Source organism: Panthera uncia, assembly GCF_023721935.1.
Source record: "Panthera uncia isolate 11264 chromosome B3 unlocalized genomic scaffold, Puncia_PCG_1.0 HiC_scaffold_1, whole genome shotgun sequence".
Lineage (NCBI taxonomy): Eukaryota > Metazoa > Chordata > Mammalia > Carnivora > Felidae > Panthera > Panthera uncia.
In genome coordinates this window covers 26,185,881-26,196,385 of record NW_026057582.1, presented here as the reverse complement: position 1 = coordinate 26,196,385, position 10,505 = coordinate 26,185,881, and the positions used below count along the sequence as shown (strand labels likewise).

The following is a 10,505-nucleotide window of genomic DNA, read 5'->3' as shown; positions in this document are numbered from 1 at the left end:
CATGGAGGCGGAGGCGGCGCGCCGGCCGCGGGCACCTGGGACGGCCGCCCCCACGCGCGGGCCGGGGCGGGGAGGCTCCCGCGGCCCCCGGCCCGCCAGCGGTCCCGGCGGGGGGCGCTGCAGCACGGGCCCCTCCCGCCCGGTGCCGGGGAGCCGGCGGCCGCCTTTGGTTCCCGCCCTGGGACGGGAGGCTCCGTCCGCTCCCGGGGCAGCCTGGGCGCCGCCTCCGCCTCCCTCCCGCGCGCTCCTTCCCGGTGCGTTTGCCGGGAGGTGCTCCCCTCGGGCGGCGGCGAACGCGGGTGAGTGGGGAGAGAAGTGCCCGGGGGAGACGGGAGGTGGGGGTGCAGATGGAGGCCGAAAGGCCAGGGAGGTGCAGGGTGCTGGTGGTGGAGGGATGACAGGGACCTGCTGGCAAGTCGTGCCGGCCCCCACCCCTCTCCCTGGGGGGAAGCGCGGCTCTCTGAGTGCCTGGACAGGGGCTGGGGCTCTCGATCCAAGGAAGAGGGTTCTCTCGGGGCCACTGCTCCCGGGTTCTGGGTGGGGAGCGAGCCTGGGGGCGGCCCGGGGCCCCTTTGGGCTGCCCCTGGCTCCCAAGCCAGGTTACATAAGGAGGCAAGTCTGCTAGGTAACCTGCCCCTCCTCTCCTGCCCAGCCCAGAAGACTCTCTTCTGCCCCGCCCCTCAAAGGAGGTTGAGGGATTGGGCCACAGGGCCTGGATCCCCGGACCCCGGGGTGGCAGACCCGGGCTTAGTGGGAGGGGCTGGGAAGGTGGGAGTCCTTGGCTTTTCTGCTGGGATGGATGGGCCATCCTAGCGACTGGAGATAGAGGTTGGTGGAAGAGGAACTCAACTGACCCCTTGGGTCAGCTCCCGTTACAAAGTTGCCTGACCCTTGCTCAGTGTAAGTCTCTCCCGACTGGCGTCCGGGGCCTGGTTCTATGACCTGAGCACATGTGCTCAGGGCAGATGTGCTCAGGTCTCTCCCAAAAGGGCTTGCAGACCGTGTGGATGTGTGTACTCAGGTCTAAATCTTGGTGGTCTGTCCTCAGGGTCTGAGGTTGAGGAGCATCCGACCTGAAGCGTTAAAGCATGATTGGATGCCTGCTTGTCCTTTAAGCCCTTGCTCTGAACTGTGTTCCCAAATCATCTCCCTCCCTGCCCCCCCCACCTCCCTCCCCTGAGGGTTTTTTAAAACACCTCCCATTGCTTTCATCTTTCCAGCAAATCTGGCTGCAGCTTGGATGGATGCCTTATCTTCCTTTGCAGGTTTCTAGGGGAGAGTTTAACCAGGTATCAGGTGTGAGTGAGCATGGCTCACTGGGCTCTGCCTTTATATAAACCTGAGGACCGGGGAAGAGAAGCAAGATCTATTCTCGTGCCTCTGGCTGGTGAAGGTTTTGCCTTGTTTAAAACAGGGAGGACAGATTTCTGAAAGACTCTTCTGTTCCTCTTCTTCTTTGGCCTTGGTTCAGAGCTACCAGCAGCTCCAGAATCTTCCTGAAGAGCTGGGTGCTGTGAGATTTGAAGGGCTGTTGGAAGGCATGGACGTTGGGGCCTCTGACTTTCCTCCTAGGTTGGTGGCAGCCACCTCCAAGGAGATGTGTTGATAAGTGCTAACAGGGTCCCCTAAGGCAGGATTTGGACAAGGATCTCTCTACTCAATGCCCCGCAGCCCAGGGTCTGTTGTCTGCCCCACCTGTTTGCAAGACCTGTGGGCATCTTTTCCAACCTGCAGAATCCTTGCGAGGGTTCGAAGGGCTGGGCTCTCTGGGGCTCGTTTGTTTGTCGTGGGGCTGCTGGTGTTGCAGTGGGCTGCCTCTCTCCCCCGTGTCTCTGTTTCCAGCTCGGCCCTGGAAGAGAGGGGCGGGTGCCATTCCAGGTTGGCCTGCTCAGTATTCATTCTGCCCCAGCTCAACTTGAGCAGCCAGAGCCAGGGCTGAGGGCAAGCTACATTCTTTTCTGCTTTTCTGCTGCAGGATGCAGTTTGCTTTTTTCCATGTGAATGAATTATGTTTGAAACCGAAATGAGAGGAAGAGAAAAATAGAGTGAGTGTGTACGGGTATGTGTGTGTGCATACCTATATAGGCAGGGGGAGAGCAGCAGGCACATTATTTTTCCATTTTCCTTTAATTAAGGCTCTGTGGAGGTGTGTTTGAAAACAGAGGGTCTCCTATGCCTTTGAGGAGGGTGAGAACACTGTTTTGGCTGCGTCCCGGGCCATATGCAGCGTATGGTGGCCAATGAAACTGGGCCTGGCTCGTTCTGTTGCTTGTCTTGGCAGTCGGTTCCGTGGCTTGTGTTACCAGCTCTGGAACTTACGGGCTGCCAAGCTCCGTGTGCCTGTGTGTGTGCGTGTGTGTGTGTGTGTGCGTGTGTGCACTCGTGTGTGTGTGTGTGTGTGTGTGTGTGTGTGTGTGTATGTGTGTGGTTTGGCCTCTCAAAGCTCCGCAGAGATAAATGCCTTAGCGACCCAAGGTTGGAATTTTCAGTCTGTGTTTCTTTACACTCATTTGCCGGCTGTGGGAGGCCCAGCGAGAGCCCCCCATTCTGGGTTTTTGTTGTTGTTGGTTTTTTTTGTTTTTGTCTGTTTTCTTGCTGCAGCCCATAGGATTCCATTTGTGGAGCTCCATTTCCAAAACTTTAGTTGGCCAGTGGCATTTTTTTTAAGGGCCAAGAATTTGTCACCTGCCATGTGCGCGTCTGTGTTATGTATCATACTATGAACTACCGACGCCAATGAACGCACATGGGGTGAGGCGGGAAGAGAGGATAGAAGGCTTGTCCAGTGGTAGTACCTTCCCAGCTCTTTGCTGTTTGGGATAAGGATCTTGGCAGAAATGCCTTACCGTGTATTTATTGAGCACCTACATTAGGCAGGGGAGAAAGCTGTGTTTACAGGCGCGGCCTCGTCGGAAGCATTTCTCTGGTCTCCAGGGAAGAATCTTTCCTGCGGGGAGAGGTTCCGGTTTCCTCTATGGGCCCGGATGGCCTTGCGAGGATCGCTCATGCTAGTGTGTGCCATGCGGCTGGCTTCCTCTGATCGCTGCCTCCCCTCATTCTCTTCTTGTGAGGATCTAAGGTCTGTCCCCTTCTAAGCAGCATAGGGATACCATAGATTGAAGGACACAGAAGATGCTGGCCCTCTGCTTCTGGGGGGAACACACTGGTGGTGCCTTGCCAGCGATGTAGGCAGCTGTGTTCTGGCCTCTGGAGGAAACTTTAGGAGAAGCCAAGGCAGAGAGACATGTATTCTGCCTCATCTCTGCCCCTCTGTACCCAGCATTGATCTGCCCTCCTCTGTTTCTCTGTTGCAGTAACGGCCTGGATGCAGGATGGTCTTGCCCCTTGGAGTTTACAGCTGGAAAGTGGGACAGCAGAGAATCCTCTGGGGAAGAATCTTTTTCACAGCCCTAGGAAAGGGAGATCAGTGCTAGGTGGGAAATGTGCGGAAGGGATGTCGACGGGTCACCCAACACTAGGGTTCCTCCAGGAAGGAAGGCCTTCATGGCTACGCTGACTTCACGCTCACTAGGTGCAGGCGTTGTTCCAGGTACTTTCCAAGTATTAACTAATTTAATCCTCTCCTCCGCCTTACAGGCCAAATAGTGTTATTTGTTATTCCCACTTTACAGCTGAGGAAAGCGAGATGTGGGTTAGGGAACTCTCCCAGGGTCACACAGCTAGTAAGGGGCAGACCTGGGATTCACTCTCACATGTGCTCCCAAGTTCCTCTTCCGAACGTGCCTCGCTCTCCTGCCTGCAGAGCTGAGACAGCGGTCAGAGACACTTGTGCGGCCGCCCCATTCTTAGTCTTAGAGATTTCTCCATCCTTTTGTTCCTTGCCTTCTGGATCGGCTTATCTTTTGGAAACTGATTTACCCACCTCATTTCCGATTCCAGGAGACAGATCATTCCAGATGATTCCTTAGCTCCCAGCACAGGTCTGGTATTTAACTCTCCAAGATTCACGATAGTTAGTACTACGTTTTGTGACCACTGGCCTGGAACCTTTCCGTCTGCAACCCCCCTCCCCTTCCTGGCCGTGGACTTCTGTCCTCCACATTTTCCTCCTGGGAATCTTCCCAGACTCTGGATCCCAAGACCTCTCACCCCCTCTTGCTGATTCTCAGGTGCTGGCTACCTGCTCTTGACTTCTAACCCCACTGGGGTTCCTGGGGCCTGACCCCTGAGCTCCCTTGCTCCTTGGCCTGCCCCCACTCATCTCCACTTTCTCTCGGTGCTGAGCCTTACAGCCTTGGGTCCTCTGCACTCATTGTGCGCCCATCCCGGGCTCCCGATGCCAGCCCAGGCCAGCAGTTTGCCTGGAGGGGGGCTGCCCTTCTCAAAGAGGCCCAGGGACTTTAGAGCCTCCCTTAAACTTTTATTTCTGTGGGCAGAGAGTCCATGGTGCAGATCCTAACTTTCTCTTAACTTACCCCCTACCGCCTTTCATCTGTCTTTGCCATTCTGGATGAAGATGATGATGATTGTACACTTTTTAACAAGAATAGCCCATTATGAGCATGACCCTTCAAAGCAAGACTATTATTTACTTGTAGATGTTTCCATTAAATCAATGATATCTTACACATTTACATATAGGAAACAAGAGAAGAAGACAAGAGAGGAAAACTTAGGCTACCTCTGCTTTTCCTTCTTTTGGCTGAAATGACCCACCATGTTAGCATCTTCCAACAGGGCCCATTTTCTGGGATTGAAGTGTGTTGTGGCTTTTCTTGGGCTTGTACAAGGCAGCGCCCCACCCTGTGTTCCTACAAGACCCTGAGTAAGTCAGAACAGGGGGATACAGCTGTCAGATCTTTGCTTTAGGTTCTTGCCTCTTGGACCCATCGGGTCCCTATTTCTTCCACGCCCGCTTTTAAGGGAGCTGCCTCACACCTCCCCAGATCTTAGGCTCCGGAGCAGCTTAGGGTCTACTGTGACTTCCTGGACACGTTCTGTCTTATTCATGCCTCCCTTGCCAGTCTCATCCCCGATCTGTGCATTACCCAGCTTTCCTTTATTGGCTAGTTTCCAAGTTGTTCCTGGTCAATGTCCCAAATTGCCAAAATCATTTGGGATTCTAGGCCCTGTCTTTTGAGGTCAAGCCCCATTTTCCCGTTTTGGTCTTCTGCAGACATGTAGAGCCTGCTCTTTATTTATGCATCCCAGTTACTAACAGAGACTTGGAGGGTGTTTATCTTCCTTTCCGACCTCCAGGGCCCTGAAGGGAAAAAAACTCTGGGTTCTTCCCCCAAAGCTTTGAGTGCATAGTTCTCCTTTTCCTCCTAAATTGTTTCCGTATGGAACAAGCAGTTTGGGAGATGATTTCACCTCTTGTCATCTTTCCTATGTCTTCCTTGAAGTGGGTAAATTCCTCCTGGCTGTTGCTGGTTCCTTGCCACTGCCCCCCCCCCCATTTTTATAGATCCCTAAATCACATTGAATTGTTTTATTTTTCAAATCGCCAAAGCTGCCTTTCAACCTTGGATCGTCAGCCGGCTCTTTCCAGTTAGTGAAGACTCGATTCTGAAAGGGAGCCCCTCCTGCTCCTGCGCCCCCAACCCCCACCCCCAGAGCCCTGTAGGATGATTTCGTGCTGGTGAATGTCAGCTGTTGTGATTGTCTCCTAGGAATGGCATGTGTTAAGGACTTTGTGGTTTGTATCTGAGCATTTAGGGGCACCCTTGTGGGGGGGGGGGAGGAGAGAGAGGGGGGATGTTTGCTTCTGCAGAGGAAAGCCTGGTGTCTGAGCCTCAGAGTGAGGCTTGTCACTGGGATGGGTTCACAGGGGAGCAGGAATGGCAAGAATTTATGGGGCTGCTGCTCCCAGGGGGTGGTTGCCCCTCCGAGGGGGTTCCACAGTAGCAAAGAATCCATTATATTTTGGGATCATTTGTTAGTGTCTCATTTATACCATCTGTATGAAAATAAACAGAAGCTGCAAGCAGAGACTATCATTCCCGGAATAGAGTGGGGTCTGGCTTGCGTCTCTTCCCAAGATGGCTTAGGCGGGGAAACATACAGAAGCCTCTGGAGTATTTTTCTTGGGGTCTACTGTGGGAACAAATAATCTGGAGGTGGATAACGAACATCTAAACTCCCAGAGACAGATCCTTACCCCACTCACAGAAGTTTGCCCCGCCGTGAATTTTTTTTTAATCATTTGTTCATTCATTCATTTTCATTTATTTATTAATTCAGTAAGTATTTGTTGATTAGCCTTTCTGTAATCGAGCATCCTTTTAGGAGCCACTGACTCCTTGTGGCATCAGTTCAGGTCTGGCAGAGGGGATTTTGTAAGGTCTGCTCCTCTCCTGAAAAGGAGATGTGAGTTTCTTTTGTCAGGCCGGCTCCGGTGGCCTGAAATCACTCCCCTCTGCCTGTGAGGTGTCCACATGGCTGGGCCCAGGCATCATTTTTGCCGCATAGGAATGAGTCCTTACATTGGCCCCTTTCGTATTTTCCCTGGAGGGGGCCCCGGGAGACATGCAAGCTGATCCACTCCACCCCAGAGCTGCCTCCTGGGGTAGGAAGCTGCCACCTTCTCTGCATTGCAGACCTGCCTCTGGGGGCAGGGGCGAGGGTGACTTCAGTCCGGCTCAGGTTTAGGGAAGGTCACAGTACACTGACACACCACAAGCAAGATGTCTGAGGGGCCATGTCCATGTCTGGGCTCCCACCCAGGAGGGTGTTCAGGGAGCTTCCTAAACCTGGATCTGCACTGAAGAAGGCAGGATAGAGGGTCTTCTGTGCAAGAGAGCAATCCTCCACTAGGGGCTAGTGTCTCAAAACCCACCATTAAAATGTCATTCCTTCTGCATTAATCTCTCTTGAATGCCAGGAGGGGAAACAGAAAGGACAGGGTGAGAAAGCTTTGGTTCTAAAACCCAGGGACCAGGAGTCCAGCCCTGGCTTTTCCCCTGTGTGACCTTGGGCAAGTTGTTTAACTTCTCTGAGCCTTAATTTCCTCATGTGCAAAATGAGGATGTGGTTTAGATAAGCACAGGGCCTCTTCCAGCTCTAAGACTATAACTTGATGCGAATGAGTCTCAGATCCTTTTCTGAGACGGCCTGGGGGACCCTAGGTGCTAAGGAGGGCAGAAAGGTGTGGGATGGGAAGGCAGGGCTGAGGGTGCCCACCCCCCCTGCCCGGTATGGGAGGGTGTGGGAGGCAGAGCGGGTGGAACACAGATGTAGGGCCTGGGGCACCAAATGTGAACTTGGGTGCTAGGCAGGGAACTCTGTACAATCGGCCTTATAGGCAGATGTGGCTGGTGTGCCGAGGGCAAAATGGTAGGTCCCCTGTCCACTTTAAAGAAAGTGATGTCCAGTGAAAGCCTTTGTGGTTAGAGGGTACAAATCCCTCACATGCTTTTCCCCTTCAGAGTGCAGAACCTATTGAGAAAGAGACACGGGGTTGGATAGGGAACCAAACTTCACCTTGAAAGCAAAACAGAGATGGAGAATGTGGGGTGCACTTGTGGCCAGAAGGGGCTCCCTGGTGAGCCCCTCTCCCACAGTTTAGACCCAGCAACCTGAACGGGAACAAGGGATCGTGGGTTGTCCCCGAGGGCCACTCTTGCGGGAGACAGAGAGCCCAAGGCAGCGTGGCCACGTGAGAATTGTGGCCAACAGAGAAGTGCGTGCAGTGGATGTCACATCTCCCCTGTCTCGAGAAATACCTCCTTCTTCATGGGAAGAGACTGATGGAGATGGAAAGATAGGTCAAATCTCCCCCAGGATTTCCAGGACAGTCGGGGTTTTGATTTTACAGCCCTATGCAGAGGTTGGGAAGGGGGAGAGGTTCTTCCTGGAATCTAGGAGCAGATTTGTGATTTATAAGGCTGTGCACATTTGATCTGCATATTCTCAGTGCCTCCTGGCTCCTAGGTGGTCAACAATTGGATGGGTGGATGGATGGATGGATACGAGCCCTAAGGGGGACCAGATGAGTCTGACTTTCTTGGCAGACATGCTTTCTTCACTGCCATCCACACCCTGAAGTGACCGTTTCTTACTTGCAACCTTCTCCCAGCAGAGAGAAGGAAGAAATAAGAATTCCCTTGGTATTGACCTAAGTTATGCCTTTCTTTCATGCCTGAATCTTTCTTCCCTTGCACACCTTCTGGGCCTGGCAGAGCCACAATATGTGTTTGCTTTGAGAACGAAGAGACCGGGGAGGACTTTTCTGGTCCCGGGTGCCACTGGGAAAGCACACGCTAATGAATTTCATCTCTTTGCCTCAGTATCTTCCTCATAGATGCCACATGCACACACTCACACACACACTTACCTTTAGCTCTGATTTGCTTCATTTCATATTCAGGGTGTCTTAACAAGTATGCAGAATGGGATGTGTGATTTGAGGGGAGGCACCGTGCCAGACCAAAAATAGCTCCCTCTCAAACAGGTGCGAAGGTGCTTGAAATCTCACCGTTATAATCCATTTTCCTTGGAGGCAGCATGCCGCGGTTTAAATCCCACCTACCCCAGTTTTAACTGTGTACGGTCTTGAGCAAGTTATCTTTCTCAGCCTTGGCTTCTGCCTCTGCGTAATGGGTCTGACTGTGTCTCATGGGATTACTGCATTGCCGAGCACATAGCACATACTGAATCAGTGTGACCTATGCCTGGGTTAAGCATTGCCTTCAGTGCCAAAAATAATGTTGCTGGGAGTTAACTGATCAGCGTTTCCCTCTGTGACAGAATGAACTTAAGGGCAGGAGGAATGACTGGGTGGGGAAGGGGTTTAGAGGAACATTAGTGAAAGAAAGGAAGAGGGCTTGGCAAGGCATGGGGGCTTAAGCCCCTCGTGGGACCTCTCACCTGGCTGACAGCACGTGTCCTGATCTTCTCGAACCCACTCCAGGCTGGGCTGCCGCTCCTTCTGCTATGATGCCTGGGCAGATTCCAGACCCTTCCGTGACTGCGGGCTCTCTGCCAGGGCTCGGCCCCCTGACCGGACTCCCCAGCTCGGCCCTGACAGCGGAGGAGCTGAAGTACGCCGACATCCGCAACATTGGGGCCATGATCACCCCTTTGCACTTTCTGGAGGTGAAACTGGGCAAGAGGCCCCAACCCGTGAAAAGTGAGGTGAGCGAGCCTTGTAATCCCCCAGGCAGAATCCAAGGGTAGGGTGCCTGGGCCAGAGCCCCAGGTCTAGCCCCAACATTCGCTGAGTGACCGAAGCATTGCTGTTCGGTGTGGGCTCTGAGGACCAGTATGTCCTATGTCCCCCTGAAGCTTGTTAGAGATGCAGCATCTCAGGCCCCACTCCAGAACTGCTACATCAGAATCTGTGTTTTAACAAGCTTCCTGCCCCCGCCCCGGAGGATTCACGGACATGTTAAAATTTGGGAAGCTCTGGGCCAGGGCAGGATGCCGAACCTGCGTCTGTTTGTTGCAGGGGCAAAGGAAGGGCGATTGATAATAACAATAATAAATAATAATATATTGGCAATCTCTCTGGGATGTTGGGAGGGTCAGGGGAGATCGTGGAAACATGCACATGCTTTGAAAAGGATACACGAGAATGCCAATCGTGGATTAGCTTTAAAAATTATTGTTGTCGGTCACATCGTTGTCTCTACTCCTCTTGGCCCTAGGCTGGAGTTGAACATAGGCACTTGGGGCAGGGTGGTGTGGCGGCCCTTCCCAAAGCAGCTGCCAGAGATGGGCATGGCCTCGGTCACTCAGCATCATGAGCCTTAAATGGTGTTTGCAGAGGACCCGCGTGTGAAGCACTCCCTCCCCAGGTCCCTTGAGGCTGCAGCTCCCATGAGCCTTTCCTTGCAGAAGAGCAGCATTTCCCTGGGGACTGGTGAGAAGCAGAAGTCCCTAGCGTGGGTGAGCATCAGTGCTGTGCACGCCCCCAGCCACTTCCCCAGGGCTGGCAGTTTGTCCAAAGACCTGCCCCAGTAAGGTCCCCAGCCTGTGCCATTTCTGCAGAGAAATTGGACAGAATGGCTGCCAACCTGGAAGCGAGAAAGAGCGGGTGGCGGGAGGTGGAGAGGGGGTGGGGCAGGGTGGGGTGGGCACGGAAGCTGCTAAGCATAGGTGCTCATTCGTAAGCAGAGGGGCGCCTGGATGTGGTTCCATCCTGTAGCCTGTAGCCGAGGGCTGGCCTTTCCGGAGAGGGGGATTCTTGAGTGGGGAAAGGTGTCCGGGTACTGCCTTGGGTTTCTTATACAGCTACTGCTCTGCTCCCCCCGCCATCCCCACGAGTACCATAAAAATTGCAAAGAGGGGCTGCTGGGGGCTTGGTCAGCGGGGGCAAACTGGCCATTTGCGGGCTGTATCTGGCTCTTGGAGGTGTTTTATTTGGCCCGTGCAGTGTTTTAAAAGAAACTTGAACCAACATTTCACTTGAAAATTTGGATTTTAATCTTTGATTAAAAAATTGGGAGATCTGGTCACACTGTACCCCGTTCTGGCATGGCAACAGCTACATGGAATGGAAAGCCCTGCCTCACCCCTCCCCTCCCCTCCCTCCCCTCCCCTCC

At 53.5% G+C, this 10,505-nt stretch overlaps 1 protein-coding gene across 2 annotated transcripts in view; it reads left to right on the top strand.

Annotated features, from left to right (window-relative positions):
• The window catches only part of JDP2 (Jun dimerization protein 2), a 39,147-nt gene that overhangs the window by 1,435 nt on the left and 27,207 nt on the right, over positions 1 to 10,505 (top strand). Inside the window, exons 1-2 of one of the 2 annotated variants that reach the window (XM_049612456.1) lie at positions 60 to 299; positions 8,873 to 9,096. In XM_049612456.1, coding sequence (XP_049468413.1) covers positions 8,896 to 9,096 — 201 coding nt within the window. In that variant the 5' untranslated portion in view covers positions 60 to 299; positions 8,873 to 8,895. Of the gene's footprint in view, positions 1 to 59; positions 300 to 8,872; positions 9,097 to 10,505 lie in introns of those variants that run through there. The other variant, XM_049612455.1, reaches the window with a different exon arrangement.